Source organism: Notolepis coatsorum (assembly GCF_963971535.1).
Source record: "Notolepis coatsorum genome assembly, chromosome: 6".
Taxonomy (NCBI): domain Eukaryota; kingdom Metazoa; phylum Chordata; class Actinopteri; order Aulopiformes; family Paralepididae; genus Notolepis; species Notolepis coatsorum.
Genome location: NC_140170.1, coordinates 140,780,719 through 140,800,211, shown reverse-complemented (window position 1 = coordinate 140,800,211; position 19,493 = coordinate 140,780,719). Strand labels below are relative to the sequence as shown.

The 19,493-nt window shown below is 44.2% G+C and overlaps 1 protein-coding gene across 1 annotated transcript in view; it reads right to left on the bottom strand.

Moving 5' to 3' along the window:
• Nucleotides 1–19,493, bottom strand: part of LOC311230920 (integrin alpha-5-like) — a 165,316-nt gene that overhangs the window by 92,300 nt on the left and 53,523 nt on the right. Inside the window, exon 18 of the mRNA XM_084317367.1 lies at nucleotides 14,803–14,940. Within this exon, the coding sequence (XP_084173493.1) occupies nucleotides 14,803–14,940 (138 nt within the window). The remainder of the gene's footprint in view (nucleotides 1–14,802; nucleotides 14,941–19,493) is intronic.

Below are 19,493 nucleotides of genomic sequence, written 5' to 3'. Positions count from 1 at the left end.
GGGGCCCTTCGTCACTATAGGCCCACGGGCCGCGGCCGTCGTTAATCCGGCCCTGCTCGTCTGCCATATAGATAGCGTTAACGTTTGGAAATGAAGTCAACGTCATCCAGCTCACACCACATATCTAGATAACGTTAGCTAGCGGCTAGCACTAAAGCTAACGCCAACCAGAGAGGGATTATTATTTATTCGAGGAAACCGTATGACCAGATCGCAATTCGGGACCGTGAAACACTTTTATTGTATTGCGTGGTAGAACCGTAGAAGTTCTACTACCACTCAATAGTAACTTATGTCTAACATAATCCTTTTATTTGAACAACTTACTGGAAAAGCCTGCCTGCCTGCCACCAATATTATGACACACTCTGTGGGCTTTGATTTACACTCAGCCTACCTGCAGCCAGACTGCAGCGCTGTGCTCCAAGGTCTACGCGCTGGAGATGGGAGGAACTGGATCAAACCATAATGGGGCAGGGGGGGGGGGGGGGGGTTCGCAATCTTTGGAAACTTAAAAACTTGTTATTAAGTGTCATTGCGTATTATTAATTTGATCGAAATTACGTAGTTATGGTTCGATTTATATATTGGGGGGGGGATATATCATATTTTTCATATGATCAAAAAGTGGTGGGGCAAGATCATACCCTTGCTCCCCCAAGTTCAATATTGGGAGAGCAGCTGCTCCGCGTGCTCTTAAGGCCAGGCGCCTATGGTAGTAGTAGTAGTAGTAGTAGTAGTAGTAGTAGTAGTAGTAGTAGTAGTAGTAGTAGTAGTAGTAGTAGTAATAGCAGTAGAAATCAGACGGGAGAATGGCGGCAAGGAAAATAACAAAGGCTACGGCAGGAGGAGACACAGAGGGAGACGTGGAGGTATCAGACTGAGACTAAAAAGAGCTGCTTACCGCCCAGCAATTCCATCCATCTTTCTGGCGAATGCCCGTTCGTTGGAGGGTAGGATGGATGACCTAAGGGCGAGGGTCCGGTTCCAACGGGAGATGAGAGACATCAACATCATATGTCTCACGGAGACATGGCTCACGTCGGCGACTCCGGACAAAAGCGTATCTCCCTCGGATGCCTTCACAGTATTACGTGCAGATCGTACCGCGGCCTCAGGAAAGAGCATCGGCGGCGGAGTCTGCCTCCTCACGAACAATTCCTGGGTTAATCCCGAGGGGGTGCATGTTGAGCTACATTACAACAATAGCCGATGGTATTGTCCCCAGAAAAACGGTGCGGATTTTCCCAAACCAGAAACCGTGGGTGGATAGCACTATTAGAGCAGCTCTGAACTCTCGTACCACCGCCTACAACCTGGGTAGAGAGTCAGGAAACATGGAGGAGTATAAGGCTTCAGTCTATACTCTACGCAAGGCTGTCAAACTTGCTAAGAGGACATATGCTGATAAACTGGAGACACAAATGGCACAAAACGACACAAGAGGATTATGGCAGGGACTGAAGACAATAACTGACTATAAAGTCAGCGCCCCCTCAATGGGGAGCGACGACGCCTCCCTCGCGGACAAGCTCAACATCTTCTTTTTTTTTTGATTTTTTGATCCACTTTTTCTCCCATTTTTCTATATTTTTCTCCCATCCCAATTTCGTATCATCCAATTCAACCCTCCCCTGTCACGAACGCTGTTTCTTGCCTCCCACAAGCCGGCTGCAATGTGGACTAAGTCATACATAGCACAAGTCCCCTCCGGTACTTGAGGTAACAGCAGTCGCATCTTTTCACCTGCGCAGCTCGGTCTCTCAGTGTCGAGGAGTAACGCGTGGGAGGCTCACGCTGCCCCCGACACTTCCTGACTCCACTGCGCAGGCGCACCAACCGACTTGTAGGAGTCGCTTGTTAAGCTCAACATCTTCTACGCTCGGTTTGGTGTAGACAGTGGCGCTGCTGGCTCTCCGGCTAGTGACGTCACTGGCGCGCCGGCTGTTGTAGAGGGGGGCAACCGCGATGGGGCGGGGACGCTCTCTCGTTGTCGGAACACAGTGTGAGAAGAGCATTTATGCAGGTGAACACCAGGAAGGCTGCTGGCCCAGATGGCATAACAGGACGCATACTCAAGTCCTGTGCCAACCAGCTGGCCCCAGTGTTCACCGCCATATTTAATCAATCCCTGGCGGAGTCAGTGGTCCCTGCCTGCTTCAAGATGTCTACCATCATCCCTGTACTGAAGAAACCCTCCCCAACATGTCCAAATGACTACAGACCGGTGGCACTCACCTCTGTGGTCATGAAATGTTTCGAGAGGCTGGTCAAGGACCACATTTGTGCCTCCCTCCCCAGTGATATGGACCCTATGCAATTTGCATACAGGACAAACAGGTCCACCGACGACGCGGTCTCCCAGGTACTGCACAGCACCCTCTCGCACCTTGACCGTCAGAAGGGGGGCTATGTGAGACTGTTGTTCATTGACTACAGCTCAGCGTTCAACACCATAGTCCCCACCAGACTGGTGGACAAGCTGATCGAGCTAGGTTTGAGCTCCGCCCTGAGCGCCTGGGTACTGGACTTTCTGAGCGAAAGACCCCAGGCGGTCAGGGTGGGGGGTCAGACCTCCAACACCATCACCCTGAGCATCAGGTCCCCCCAGGGCTGTGTTCTGAGCCCCCTGCTGTACTCACTCTACACACACGACTGTGTGGCCAAGTTCAGCTCCAACTCCATAGTGAAGTTCGCAGACGACACGGTGGTGGTGGGGCTGATCTCGGACAACGACGAGAAGGCCTACCGGGAGGAGGTTGAGGTACTGGAACGCTGGTGCCAGGACAACAGCCTGCTCCTGAACATTGGTAAAACCAAGGAGCTGATCGTGGATTATAGGAGAGGACAGCAGGAGATGCACACACCACTGATGATTAACGGGGGCCACCGTGGACAGGGTGAGCAGCTTTAAGTACCTGGGGGTCCACATCTCAGAGGACCTGACATGGTCAACACACATAGACACAGTAGTAAAGAAGGCGAAACAGCGCCTCTACCACCTGAGACAGTTAAGGAAGTTCAGAGTATCGGGGAAGATACTCCAGTCCTTCTACTCAGGAGCTGTAGAGAGCATCCTGACCGGAAACATCACTGCCTGGTATGGAAACAGCACGGCACAGGACAAGAAGGCCCTACAGAGAGTGGTGCGCTCAGCCGAGCGTACCACGGGTATTGCACTACCCCCCCTGCAGGTTCTATACAACAAGAGGTGCAAATCCAGAGCCTGCAGGATAATGAAAGACCCTCACCACCCCAATAACAGCCTGTTTCAGCTGCTGAGGTCAGGCAGACGCCTGCGAACCCCAGCTACTAGGACAGAGCGGCTTAGGCTCAGCTTCTTCCCCCAGGCCATCAGAGCCATGAACAATGAACATTGAGTGCTCAGAACATTGAACTATCCACACACAAGCACACATGAACACACACACGACACGCACGCTGTGCACGCTCACACACGAGCAGCCACTTAACACTTTAACATGAGCGGGCACACACTCATGTCGCACACACGCACACTTATGGCCAAAGGAAAGGACACTTTAAATTAGAATAACAGGAACAGTGTATTGCACTACCAAAGCTAACTAGCATGTCCCATATGCTCTGTAAATAACTATGTACAGATACCGAGATGTCACTCCATGTTACCTGTTACCTGTTTACTGCACAATGTTGTTTTTTCATTTTTGATTCTATTATATGTTGTACCACTGTATTGCACATCGTTGCGGGCAAGACCACCCGCATTTCATTGTATACCTGTATGCCGTGACAATTAAAACTCTTGACTTGACTTGACTTGAGTCATAGTAATAGCGGGGCTATCGCAGCCCCTGAACTGTGGAACAGCATCCGCACCTCCATTAGATAGATGCCTTCAAATCGAGGCTCAAACCCCACTTCTACCTACTAGCCTTTCCCGTTCACTGACTCATGCCCTGTTTTCCTATGTGTTTGCCTGTGTGCCCTCCCATAAAACGGAGTGTGATTGTTGTCAATATGTATCTATGTGTATCTACCCTCTGTACAGCACTTTGGTTGACACGTGTCATGTTAAATGTGCTATATAAATAAATCTGATTGATTGATTGATTGAGTCATAGTAATAGCAGTAGTGGTAGTAATAGCAGTAGTAGTAAATGGTTGCTTTTTTATATAGCGCTTTTATCCAAAGAGCTTTACAATTTGTTACTCACATTTTACCCATTCACTCACACATTCACTCACCTGGGAGGAGCAGGAATCGAACCGGGAAGTAGTAGTAGTAGTGGTAATAGCAGAAGTAGTAGTATAGCAGCAGTAGTAGTAATAGCAGTAGTAATAGTAGTAGTAGTACTAGTAGTAGTAGTAGTAGTAGTAGTAATAGCAGTAGTAGTGGTAATAGTAGTAGTAGTAGTAGTAGTAGTAGTAGTAGTAGTAGTAGTAGTAGTAGAAGTAGCAGTAGTTGTAATAGGAGTAGTATTTGTAATAGTAGTAGTAGTAGTAGTAGTAATAGTAGTAGTAGTAGTAGTAGCAGTAGTAGTAGTAGCAGTAGTTGTAATAGCGGTAGTAGTAGTAGTAGTAGTAGTAGTAGTAGTAGTAGTAGTAGTAGTAGTAGTAGTAGTAGTAGTAGTAGTAGTAGCAGTAGTAGTAGTAGTAGTAGTAGTAGTAGAAGTATTAGTAATAGCAGTAGTTGTAATAGCGGTAGTAGTAGTAGTAGTAGTAGTAGTAGTAGTAACAGTAGTAGTAGTGTCATAATCACGGCGAGAACCTTCTTCACCCCTCCTCCTTCCACACCATCACGGCGAGAGCCTTCCTCACCCCTCATCCTTCAACACCCTTATATGGGCAGCATCCGACCCCTGCACTCCCACGCTGCCAGAGGGAGATCAATCAGCGCGGCTGTGAGGGATTCCCTCATCATCAAACCCCTACTTCAGCCCACGGATCCTGCTCTCCCTCGTCACAGTGTTACCTAACAACCTAGGACCACCGCTCCCGAGACACCACCCACCTGGACGCTCCTGTGCTGCACGAGGAGTACACCTGCTCGCATCTATTTGCACATTCCTGTTGTCATACCTGTCTGCTTGGTGCCTACAATTAAAACCAACCTAAAATGCTCCATTCTCTCTTCTCCTGTGTTCTGCTATTGGGCTCCGCCACTGCTGCCCTAACAAGTAGTAGTAGTAGTAGCAGTAGTTAGTAGTAGTAGTAGTAGTAGTAGCAGTAGTTGTAATAGCGGTGGTAGTAGTAGTAGTAGTAGTAGTAGTAGTAGTAGTAGTAGTAGTAGTAGTAGTAGTAGTAGTAGTAGTAGTAATAATAGTAGTAGTAGTAATAGTAGTAGTAGTAATAGTAGTAGTAGTAGTAGTAGTAGTAGTAGTAGTAGTAGTAGTAGTAGTAGTAGTAGTAGTAGTAGTAGTAGTAATAGTAGTAGTAGTAGTAATAATAGTAGTAGTAATAGTAGTAGTAGTAGTAGTAGTAGTAGTAGTAGTAGTAGTAGTAGTAGTAGTAGTAGTAGTAGTAGTAGTAGTAGTAGTAGTAGTAATAGTAGTAGTAGTAGCAGCAGTAGTTGTAATAGCAGTAGTAGTAATAGCAGTAGTAGTAGTACCACCACCGGTATGACTGTGTATGAACTAATAATGGACTCTGTGAAGCGCTCTGGGTGTCATGAAGAGCGCTATATAAATCCAAGTCATTATTATTATTATTAGTAATAATAGTAGCTAATAGTATAGATTCATGTTTAAGGGAGGGATAGTTTGGCACACTCGCAATATATTCACAAAATATACAACAACCACAGCTAAGAATTTCATGACGCCAGGACAAATATGTAAGCTTAGATGATCTGTTTTGCAGAACAAGAGAAGCCTTAAAAGAGAACTTAAAGAGTGTCAAGATTTAGGGGAGAATGATGAGTGTTTTATATTCTTTGGAAAACAGCCATGGTGAAAATGAGACGACGAAGAAAAAGAGCTGAATCTCTTCTGAAGTGCTGTGTGACATGTGACTGGAGAAAAACCACAATATAATGAATGTGATTTGGCTGTATTGTTCCCTTCAGACCCTCTCTCACTGTCTGTCTGTCTGTCTGTCTGTCTGTCTCTCTATCTCTCTCTCTGTCTGTCTTTCTATCTATCTCTCTCTCTCTCTTTCTCTGTCTCTCTCTCTCCTCTGTCTCCACCATTCCTCTTTCTGCCATGCATACGAGTGAAACATTCCCCCATTGTTACCATACCACTCATCTCCCCAACATATGGGAAACATTAAACCCCAGAAGAATGTTATAGGGCCATACGAGAGCACAGAGTCAGCATGGCAACCGTTCACTCTATCACCATGGCGATTGCTCATTAAGTTCCCCCGGTGTTATCGCCCACTCAGTTCCATGTGGCCATCAGTCAGTCAACACCATGAGAGAGACAAACACACACACACACACACACACACACACACACACACACACACACACACACACACACACACACACACACACACACACACACACACACACACACACACACACACACACACACACACACACACACACACACACACACACACACACACACACACACACACACACACACACACACACACACACACACATGTAATAGATATACCACCACCCTTATCATCTCTACACTGTACCACGTCCACTCTCTCGCATTCATTTCTCCAACACCCTGTGTATCCATTCCCTGTGTCAGAAAGGCAAGGGCGGTTGGAGGAATTTTAATATGTGCTTCGATAAGACAAGAGACCCGAGAGAGAGAGAGAGAGAGAGAGAGAGAGAGAGAGAGAGAGAGAGAGAGAGAGAGAGAGAGAGAGAGAGAGAGAGAGAGACTGTGAACTATTCCCCAGAGCTCTGCTTTATTGGGGCTGTATTGGTTTCACTGCCAATTATACACCAAGGGTGAAAACACACGTGCATACATACATTATTGTATAACTATGCTTTGTTGATTATATTCTACTGACTACAATCATTCCCTAGTCTCTTTCCCTCACCTTAACACTCGCCACTACATGTCTTACCTTAACCCTTACCCTGAACCTAACCTCTAACTTTATTTCAACAGACCTACATTAAAGGATTTTGACATCTATCTATCCTTGTGAGGACATTTGGTCTTCACAAGGATAGAAGCACAAACACACCCCTCTTTAACACACACACGCACGCACACACACACACACACACACACACACACACACACACACACACACACACACACACACACACACACACACACACACACACACACACACACACACACACACACACACACACACACACACACACACACACACACACACACACACACACACACACACACACACACACACACACACACACACACACACACACACACACACACACACACACACACACACACGCACTGGGCCTGGCTCTTGCTTGGCGGAGACCACTGGCAACATACATAAACAGACCACAACCAGATGTCTACACTCAGCGCCCCACCCAAAGAGAGCTGTCAGTCCTCCCTCTGTGTTTTTGCATAGCCATGACTCCCTAATCTCCATCCTCCATACATCCACCTCCCCTAGTCACTGCTACTCTACCATATGAAGTGAACCCTAACCAAACCCTAACCAAAGGCCACTTTTCATCCATGAAAAATGGAGGCTGTAATAATAATTATTGCTCGAGAGTCTATCGGAATAATAATAATAAGAGCCTCCATTTTTCATGGACGAAAAATACACCAGTCTATAGATATCAATTTCCCTGAAATAACTAGGGATGCACCGAATGGGAAATTCTTGGCTGAAACCGATACCGAAAATAAGAAACAGTTGGCCGAAAACCGAATGCCGAAAGGCCGAAAATGATTAATATAAATATATATATAATGTTTAAAAAAAAAAGAATTTAGCTACCTGATTATGGCAAAAGACATGATTATGGCAAAACTTAACTTAAATAATATTAATAATCACTTATGGGCCCATAACAGATTTATTCAGCACTTTTGAATGCATGCATTAATTCCAGACTGACTGCTGAAAGATTGTACAATTTAAAAATGTTCTCTTTGCATACAACAAAATGTGCATTAGTTTCTTTAATAGTTGTCATACAGAAGTACAGAATACTTTTATACAAAATGCTTCTTACTGTTACATTAAAGTCAAGTACTGTTGTATTTACTATATCTCCCGTGACTCTTAGCGGGGGATGACGTAGTTTACGAGAGACGAGTGAAAGAGGAATAGACCACTGCACTTCCGCGTTATATGGAGCTTGTGAGGAGGAGGAGGAGGGGGAAAGAGAGCGCGGGTGGATGAAATTAATGAATGTTGATTAGTTAGTAACTAATGTAACTAATGTTGATTAGTTACTCTAATAAACATTCATTCACGCGCTCTCTTCCCCCTTCGGTGACTGAATTTTCAGTGCATCCCTAGAAATAACACTACCTGCCTCGACAAAATCCGTTCATTGGTTATGCAGATACATTAGCATAGTAAAGCTAGACAGCTAGTAGAATGGTTGAAAATGGATTGCAGAATGGGTACAATACAATACGGCTCAATACAAACAATTGTTAAGGGGCCCAGGGGGTGCACTGTGTTCTGCCTCATTTATTGATGAAACGAAACCAACATCAACACAATGTACCACCCAGAGCGGAGAGTTTAGTCTCACAAAAAGAGCGCTGGTGTTGTTAGCTTACATGCTAACGTAAATGGGATCTGCCAGTATAAACACTTAGTGTTGTGAAGGGCCAGATTAAACCGAATATATATATTTATTTATATATATATATTTAATTGTATTTGTACATTCTCTAATATTCCCTGATATCCCTTGTATATTCCTTGTACAATATGCATTGAATATCCATTCTAACCTACTGAACATCCCATAATAGTCTCCATTCTACTATTGGTCGAGACCTTGGTGCCAGGCTGCCATACCCCTCAGACCCAGTTCAAACGTACCGCTCCACATGTACGAACAAGTCCTAGTTCCGCGTAGGAATCTGGCTACCGCATCACTAATGGGACTATTTGTTCATAGTGCGTATATATACTGCGCTACTAAAGTAGGACTTTCTTTTCAGTCCAGTTTCTTACCCTCCAATAGAGTCACAGACGTAAAGCCTCCCCGCGACGCCACGTGTGGGAGTAAGGCCAAGTTCGCCTACCATCGGTATTGAGACATCGTGTATATTAATATTTGAATAGTCATATTTGGCACTATATCGTCGAGTTGGACGTAGTCTATTAAGCTAATAATAGTCTGTTAATATATAGTGCTTCGTGCGGTGAGAATACTACCGTAGTCAGTACCCCATCGTTTCGGGCAGAGAACTGGCTGCTTATCCAGGGTGGTTGACCCCACGTGAAGCTGCACCCGAGGAGCCCCAGAGCCGACGAGCGAGTGGACCTGTATACCGGATTATTCTACCGACGACAGCCCGCCTTCCCAGGCACGGATTATGCTTTGTATACTTTGATTATTCCATGGATAAAGACCCCCGACACTGCCGTGTGTTGGAACCCCCCCCCCCTGGAGAGGACGCAAGGTGAGGAGACGCTCTGCAAGACGAGGTCGCTTCACGTCTCTCCTCCGTGGACCGGAGGACACCGGCCCACAAAGAGTCCACCTGCTTTCATCTGTGGTCCAAGGATCGCCGGCGCATTGAACGGCACTACAGTGGGTTCACCTGGGATACCCTTGGCCGGATGAGGCAGCCGGATTCTACCCCCCCCCCCTCCTACTCCTGTCGGCTTACAAGCGACCGGATTAAGCCCCCCTAGTGTGTCCAGTATATAATCATTAAAGTATCATTGCTGTTATTCCTTAAACTATTCCAGGTCGTATATGTACCACCTGCGCCTTCAGAGATTGGACATTCTCTATTGATATACCGACGAATACTCTTGCCATAAAAGTGCATACTAATTTCCATTCATAAATGTGATTGATTTGATTAAGTGCTTGCTCTACACACCATCGCTGTGTAGAAATAAAGACCTATTTCTAATTCGTACATTTGTGTTGGATCCGTTTCATCTACGTGACAGTGTTCATCATAATATATTTATGCCGTGTACTGGGTGGCCGAATATTAAGTACAAAGGTAGTGGTAGTAAGTATCATATCTAGTAATACAGTCAGGGAATTGTACCCCTCAGTTACACTTAGCATTGCAGCTAGGCTAGCGTACATTAGCATAGTAAAGCTAGACAGCTAGTAGAATGGTTGAAAACGGATTGCAGAATGGGTACAATACAATAAGGCTCAATACAAACAATTGTTAAGGGGCCCAGGGGGTGCAGACTGTTGTAGTTTGGCCAAATCAAGCTAATTTACATCATGCTCCAAAAAAATATTTTTTTTCTGCTGAGCGGGCCGGAGCGCCGAGCGCTTGATGAGCAAATGAAGATGAGCGCTGAGCGAGCAGGGGGGGGCCAACATGAGCAAATGAGAGCGGAACTAAGCCGTCCCGAGCGAAGAGCGGATTTCTCGGCCGCTCCGCGCCGCTCACATGCTCTGATGGGTACAACAGATCAGTCAACAATGTCGAGCTAAAAGTGAAGAAGATGAGGCTTCAATATCTTTTCCGTTATTTGATGCAGTGGACAGCATAATCGGCCAAAAACCAACCAGTGATTCCTCCGTTGTTTAATCACTACCCACAGTAATGTGGCCGGTTAGCCCATCCAAAGCAAGGGAGCCCGACGTTGTTGTTCAATCACACAACCCATTGCACTATTACTACTTCCAGTAACGCAGCCTGACGTTAGTCCATCAACTAGCCTGCCAATCGGTAAGTAAAGTTTTAGCATCCATATTCTCATGACTTTTCAGTGTCTGATCCGTCTGTGATCCATTGTGTTTTTAACGCGCAGCATAAGTGGCCAGTGTTTTTAGCGATCAAGTATATATGCATATTATCTTTTACGTTGTTCGATATATGTTTTGTCTATCTGTCTGTAATCTATGTGGTTAGCGCATGGCCATAATGTTTTTAGTGTAGGAAAAGTCTCCAAAATCCCGCCTGTATCTAACCCATCGTGTAGGTTTAGCTGGTACATTACTTCCTGAGGTACAGCGAAAATGTCCTGTGTAACTGTTTTGGTTAATTCAGAAATATAATAGACTATAGAGAGTTGCTCTCCTCAATGGACCTATCTCAAACCCTGCCCTCTTTTCTTGATCCTCCAATCACAACTGTCGCTTGCCTCGGACAAACAAAGCTTGTCCGAGGCAAGAGACCGTTGTGATTGGAGGATCAAGAAAAGAGGGCAGGGTTTGAGATAGGTCTATTGAGCTTGAGAACGAAACACGAGATTGTAGTGTGTATACAAACCAGAGGGGGGAGAGGGAGGGGGTCGCACTCGAGGACGGAGCGAGGACGGAACGGAGCACCCGTTCCTAATGAGAAGAAGCCCTTAGTCTTAGTCAGTTTTAGTCAACTACAGGTCTGAGCATTTTAGTCTTAGTCAGTTTTAGTCTCGATTTTGTCTTTTTTGTTTTAGTCTAGATTTAGTCAGGGGAAAAAGCTTTGTTGACGAACATATTTAGTCATCATTTTCGTTGACAAAATTAACACTGCATGGAAGCAGTCTGGGAAAACACTGCATGTATACATAGGCTGAGGTTAGACTAGTGTATTCCTTGCGTTTTTTTATACGTTTTTGACGACGTATCATGTCCTATCTACACAGAAACGCGTTTTTTGGCGTTTTTTTGTGGATACGGCTGAAACGCAAAATTGTGTTTGCGTTTGGAGATACGCAAAAAAAACGCCAGGAATACAGCGTGTAGTCAGCACGGAGCAGTTGTTGCGAAAACGCCCATGCGCAGTAGATACCATCTGCGTGCCCTTCCTGTGTACAGTGTGTGTGTTTGGGACAGAGCTCCGTGTCCCAAATAGCTTCAGCTACCATGTGTTGTCAAGTTATTGTTATAAGGACCCCAGTCCAAGCTACAACAGTCTGCATTCCCTTAACAATTGTTTGTATTGAGCCGTATTGTATTGTACCCATATGCAATATGTTAAATAAAGTTTACATCCATTCATTCTGCTAGCATTACCGATTGCATGAGCTGGCTAACGTGAGCTATCAGGATTCAGACCCTGTTAGCTCAGAGTTCCTCTTTCAACTTAACAAGCATTAAACAAAATGGCCCAGTCATCTATTCACCTTTGTTTAATACACACAGCGTTGTCTCTAATGTTATCTAACTACTGATAGCTCGCGATATCATCAGTTTCGTGCTGGCTAAGTAGCGTGAGCTAACGTTAGCTTCTAGCCACAATGCTATATTGTTATAATGGCATACTCCATTGACGTTAGCATGCAGCTAACAATGCTACCGATCGTTTTTAGACTAAACTATCTGCTCTTGGTGGTCACTTGTGTTGATGTTAGTTTTGTTTCATCAACAAATGACAGGCAGAACACACAGTGAATGTATCCGTTTTGTTTATTGCACTTTTATTAGGCTTTGCTGAAAAAAGAATTGCTGCATTGAGTGAGCAAGCAAGATGGTGGCGCGGCATAGGCGCCTGCCTTATTGAAATTTCTTTGCTGGAGCTTCCACCAGGAAGTGTATTGGCACATTCGTTCTGATTGGTTGAAATTGCCTTCATGTTTGCCACCTACTGCCACCTACTGCTTTGGCAGTGTACTACATCAGTGTGCTTGGCTGACAAAAACGAAAAAAAAAACGAAAGTGTGACTCAGGCGCACGACGTCGCGGCGATACGCATAAGAAAACAATACGAAGATGATACGAAAGGTGTAACCTCTGCCATAGTCTCCATGGCACTCGCTTCTCTGTGAGCTGTGATAATTTCAATATGGTCTTGTGAAAATAATGACCATACCATCTGCTCTGATCTCCACGCTGCTAATATTTCTGGTATCTGTCTGTTAAGTGCAGGGAATGCACAGTAGGAAGCCAAATACCCCCTGCTTAATACACTGTGTGGTCTCTCGACGCTTGGTAGCTATGAGGATTTGATGTACTTTACATTCATACATACTTTAGTTTTTACAGTTTAAGCTGCCAAGTCAGACAGTACAGACTTAATGAAGCTCAACATTCTATGTTGAATGTTGAAAGAGAACACAACAGCTTGTTGTATTAAGGCTTGAACCCGAAATCAAAGCAGGAAAATTATTTTTATTCAAAAGGCAATCAGCTATCGGCTTATAAAGTCATTCTCGAACATGTTCGTAAGTACCTTTGTAAATATCTTGGTAAAAATGTCATACCAACACATTTACAAAAATACTCCTCCGGATTCCTGAACGCGTGAAACGGTCTTCGTAGGTGGCCAGAATCAACGCAGCTGGGTTCCCATAAATGAAAAACATCACTCATTCTTAAACTCATTCCCGTACACCTGAATTTGCATACAGACAAGCCCTACCAGCTCCTTATAAGACCAGGGCTGTGTGCAAAACGGAAGCGAGAGAGTCTGCATTGCATCTCTGCTGTGCTGACCCTTGTATTCAACAGGAAGCGATTTGTGACTGATCACAATTCGATTAGATTCAAATGCATTGTCATCATACAGCACAATACAGTACAATACAACATCCAACCAGAGTGCAAATGTAACAGTAAAGTGCAATAGTGTGTGTGTGTGTGTGTGTGTGTGTGTGTGTGTGTGTGTGTGTGTGTGTGTGTGTGTGTGTGTGTGTGTGTGTGTGTGTGTGTGTGTGTGTGTGTGTGTGTGTGTGTGTGTGTGTGTGTGTGTGTGTGTGTGCGCCGAGTGCATCTGCCTTATGCATCATCACCAAGCCATCACACACACACACACACACATGCACGCAAGGCTCGTTTAGTGGAGGGGAGCTCTTGGCTGGTAAAGACAAAATCGCCTTTTCCCTAAGATTACTTGGATGACATTGCCAGGAATGAATTGCATGATGAGAGACAAGACCAACACACCACCATGTTAAGTCAAAGTGACTAAATACTTTTCTAGGTAGGTCTGGAAGGCTTCTTTGTTTGCTACTACAACGTGTGTGCTTCAATCATACAGACTTCTGTGAAGGCTAGATTGTAGGTTAGCCAAAGGATGCTAGGTGCTGGCTAAGTGATGCTAGGTTAGCCTTCATTCAATCAAGAGCAGACCCTGCGACTGCAGTGGATAACTGCTTGGATGAAGTAAATGGCTTTACAGCAAATATTTTGGTTACAACTAGACTGAGGTTGCTCAAGTCTGCCTGAGAGCGGCAGAGAGGAAGTGCAAAAAGACACACCTCACCAGTGACATTACTACTTATCACGACCTCTTGTCAGCATTCTCCAAAAACATTACTACTGCCAAAGCCTTTTTTTCGCCATACGCTCAAACTGCATTTATGTGAGTATTTAAATTTTAGGGAACTTTATACTTTTACTCCACTACATTTCAGAGGAAATATTGTACTTTTTACTCTGAACCCATCAGTTACTAGTTACTTTGAAGAAAAATATGTTGGCAATGTATGAAGATTATACACATTTGAAGCCTGACAACTTCAAGATGACGTAATCAGAGCAGCATAAATGGACCACATACGACTAGGGCTGTCCCCGACTAAGGATTTGTATAGTCGAAATGAGCTGATAGTCGACTGGTAGTCGACTATAATGTCTGAAGGAGTCGACTGAAGGCTTCTTGGCCTCTGAGAAAGCATGCAATTGGTCCACTGATGGATACATCTTGATATTTGTCTAGTCTAGTGTGTTCATTAGGGGTGAAATCCTCTTTCAGTGCCTCTGTGCCCGTTTCTTTCAATACTTTACTGATAATATCACGGCAGTGCATGCAGTACCTTTTGCTCTATGAGCTGTTCTGTCTGATAGTTGAGGATAGGACCGAGGCCGTGCTGGTCCAACGGGGCATGGGCATCCAGGCTGAAGTTGAGAGTGGCGTAAATGGGAGAGAGTTTATCCCGAAACTCCTCTTCACTCTGCAGAGAAGAGGGAGAGAGAGAGAGAGAGAGAGAGAGAGAGAGAGAGAGAGAGAGAGAGAGAGAGAGAGAGAGAGAGAGAGAGAGAGGCAGAGATGTTATTAGACTGAAGAGGAACTGCCACAGCATTGCATAGAAAGCTGTATATAGAAACTAGATAGATGGTTGCTCATACATCACATACAATCACCACATGGACCACTAGTCTATTTCGAATGGACCTATCTCAAGCCCCGCCCTCTTTTCTTGATCATCCAAACACAACTGTTGCAAACTTGTCTGAGGGAAGCAACAGTTGTGATTGGAGGATCAAGAAAAGAGGGTGAGGTTTGAGATAGGTACATTTTGCAGTGGGTCATTTTCTAAGAATAGGTGTCACATTCTTTTCAAGGAGTGGATATCTCCTTTTTGAATTTAGAATTTAGAATAGTTCTCTCTGTCTCTGGGTGTAGGTCTATATGGATCTCAGAACACATGACTACTGTTCAATATTCTTTTGCCAGGGACAAGTTAATTAGATTTTTTTCAAACTTGAAATGTTCGTATATTGCAGCCAATGCCCTCTCACAGGTAAATGTGCAAGATGAAGAGAAAGGGTCACGTTTGAATGTTTTCATAGCATGTGTAATAACAAACAGATGCAATAGTGAAATGTAGCTAAATGCAATCTGTTTTAAATTTCTACCACATGTGACGTGAAGTCTGATGGCCAAACCAGCATGTTTACACCACCATCAAAGAGGGACTGAATGAATACATGGACAGAAGGATAGACAGATGAATGAACAGATGTAGCGAGTGCACCGATGCATGGATAAGTGAATGGATGGTGTCTCTAATTAAAGCGTCATAAAGAGGAAGCTACTTAGGACCATATGTGATTTTGACTTCTCGCCATTACCAGAGACTGTCCTTGTCTTTATAATAAAACGCAAGATACTTGTGCCCTAATGATAAGGATAAGCACTCAATGAAGAAACCCAATCCCCTTGCCAAACATCTGGGGTCTATGCCAAACATCTATACTCACAGGGGCCAAACCAAAAGGTGCTAGTTCGGTGTGTGTGTGTGTGTGTGTGTGTGTGTGTGTGTGTGTGTGTGTGGGGGGGGGGGGTTAAAATGTGAACTCCAGGTATTGACAATGCCGATGCTACATATCCTACCACATGGCCCCCAATGGCCACCACAACCCAACATGTAGATAGATAGGCAGTGAGCTACTAGAGGCTCCCAGAAAGAAGATCGGTGATGCAGCCTTTGTCAACTACACCCTCAAAGCGATGGGACAAACTGCCCCAAAACATCAGGGAAGCCAACTCGCTAAATATCTTCAAAAGACACCTTAAAACCTATCTCTTTGCTCAGGCATTTAAATGAGATATCAGGGAGACTGGATATTTTGATATCTTAAGACACAAATTGTATTTTGGCTGCACTATTTTTATTCTGCCTACTTGTCCACTTTTTCTCCTTACTTAAATTTTTTCTCCCATCCCAATTTTGCCTCGCCAATTCTACCTTCAATTCTCACCCTCCCCGTCTCGAACGTTGCTAGACTATGCCTCCCACTGGTCGGCTGCAGTGAGGACCAAGCCTTGCATCACGTGTCCCCTCCGGTACACGAGGAGGCAGCTGTCGCATCTTTTCACCTGAACAGCGTGATCTCTCAGTGGCGAGGAGTAACGTGTGGGAGGCTCACGCTGCCCCCTGTTCTATGCTAATTTGATCATACTACCTCCTATGCACTGTCATTTAGAACTGAACACCATTTCCGCTGCGTTAAGAGCGATGCACTGCTCTGTTGTTCTAGAAAGCAAATTAGAAGTGAACTTTGTAAAGAAACTGAAAGTATTAAGAGCGATGCACTGCTCTGTTAAGTTTAAAAAAAAATTATAAATGTTTTTATTTTCCATTTTTCAACATAGAACAAGACATCACAATACAATAACATTAACCCTTTGATCGCCGGGGTTAAATTCATAATTTACCATCCCTCGCCAGCCCTATTTAACATGGAGAAGTTCCCCTTCTTTGCAGGGCTATAACTTTTTAAATTGTATTGCTAAATTGACATTACCATGGCCCATTCAAAGTCCTATATCTATTGTTCAGGGTGTAGCAACGTTATACTTTTTCATTCACATATTCATACTAAAATACGGTCTAAAGTATAAGTATGTTTTTATCGTTTTCTGCAGCTTTCTCCAGAACGTGATTTATAGCTCCAAATGCATTATATTGATGATGAAATACAGTTTGATAGCAATCGGCGCGAGATAAAAAATGTCAACTGGACGTGGTTCTAGAAGTCACTACGTCTCATCTGATGTTGACCGGATGGGCGGGGGGTGGTTTATAATTCCGTGGGCAACGTTATATCATTCATCTAGTGTGGGTGATATGATCATTGGAGCAGTTAGTATAGAAGACATTACAAAATAACGCTGAAACTCACCGTAGCTTCCTCGCGCCGTTGGGAGATGAGCGTGGAACAGAATTTTTTCTATTATGGGATATAGAAATACCCGATCCATTTCCAGGTTGTATAATAGTATATACGTCCAAATCATGTTGTTTATCGAGTTATTGGCAACGGATCGATATCCATTGTATCGAGCTCGAGTCCCGGGACCTATAGCGAGTGATCGGACCAAATTGAAATGAGCACCAGCGTCCACTTCCCTGTTTATGCCCTGGGCGATCTGCCGATCGGCCACCAGATGGCGCTCTTGAACCGTTAGAGAGTTGACAGGGGCTCACCAGTACATATAATGTCTCCAGGGGAGAAATATGATTTCGATCACAGATTTTTGAAATATTGATATCAATGACGCTGTACAGCGTCATCGGCAGAATAAGCATGGCGGGGAATGACGCTGAAAAGCGTCAACGGCGATTAAAGGGTTAACAATAATAATAATAATAATAGTAACAATAACAACAACAACGACAACAATAATAACAGTACAAGACAGGCAAACAAGAAAGTAAAATAATAAAAATTAAATTAAAAATAAATGTGGCTCTTCTGTTAGTTAGCTAGGCACCTACCAGGCTTGTCACATTGTTCGTACATTCTCTGTCTGGCAAATTTAAGAGAGTATTCGGCGTCCTGGATCAAAAGAGTGTTTAACGCGGTTCTGGTGGCCGTAAGCTCTATAAGCACAGCCGGGGCTGGGTTTGAGACATGTTGATTCTCAAGGTCGGCTAGTTTGGATTCAAGAAGTTTGCATTGTTAATTTTTCTTGCGTTTCTTGGATGATACGTAAGACATAATCAGTCCGCGAGAAAAGACCTTGGATGTTTCCCAGAGCAGAGACGGGTTATCCGTAGAATGCGAGTTAATTGAGTAGAACATTTGAAATTCCGATTAGAAATAGGAGACAAACATATCATCCTTGAGGAGGTATGGGTTGAGGCGCCAACGCCTCGACAGCGCCCTCTCTTCTGACAGGGAGTAGACCAGATATATAGGGGCGTGATCCGATAAAACAATACTTCCGATTGTGCAGGACGATACTAGAAAGAGCTTAGAGGAAGGGATGAAGAAATTGTCTATTCTACTGTTGCTCTTGTGTGGGCCGCTAAAACTCTGTTGTTAAGTTAAGAGTGATGCACTGCTCTGTTGTTCTATAGTTGTTCTGCTCTGTTGTAATTTAGAACTGAACTTTGTAAAGAAGCTCAAAGTGTTAAGAGCGATGCACTGCTCTGTTGTTCTATAAAGTGTTAACACATTGGCGGCCACTGGGATGAGTCTAATATCACTAGAGACGACCAGCATTTGTAAACAGACTTGGGGCTGTTTGTAGAGCTAAATCTATACTTTATAGTATTGCTATCTGTCCATTGTCATTGTCAATTGAGTCCATAAACCGTCCCTTCAAAATGGCTTAAAGAAAAAAAAATCATCAATACGTTCTCATTTTATAGTGCCGTGAATATAAGCGTTATACGGCATTTGGTCTAGTATATTTCCTGGAAGGCTAAATAAAGGGCTAATACTAACGTTATATCCAATGGCATTTCCGTTATACAGATGCTACAGTTAAAACTCAAACTGCATATGATCGGCACGATCCTCAAGCATGTATGCATGAAAGGGGGGGGGGGGACGGACGTTGTTTCTTATTATTGATTACCAATAACCGTGTTCGTCTAAGTAGCCACATACGCTGATCGTATCGTATCATAACAAGGCTCGATCTGGCTGTAATTTACGTGAAAAAGATCTTACCATGAGCCGGTTGGATCCCCCCGAGAATTTCCCTGTTATCGATCGCCATCTGGTAGATCGATATGTCCATTGGCTGATGATAAATCCCCTTATTGCATAGTGAAATCCGCGATCCAAAATGTAATCCAAGCTACAGGCTGCACATCCAGAATCCAGCTAACTGAAAAAAATAATGCTCCGTTCAGCCACAGGGCACACAGCGACAGCGCCCCTAAGAGGATCTGGCCGGTATTGCACTTTGGTGAATTCAAAGAGTAGGGTACATCTGGGTACTCGGCGACCTTGAATAGGTTATTAAAATGGAATAAAAGCCAAAACA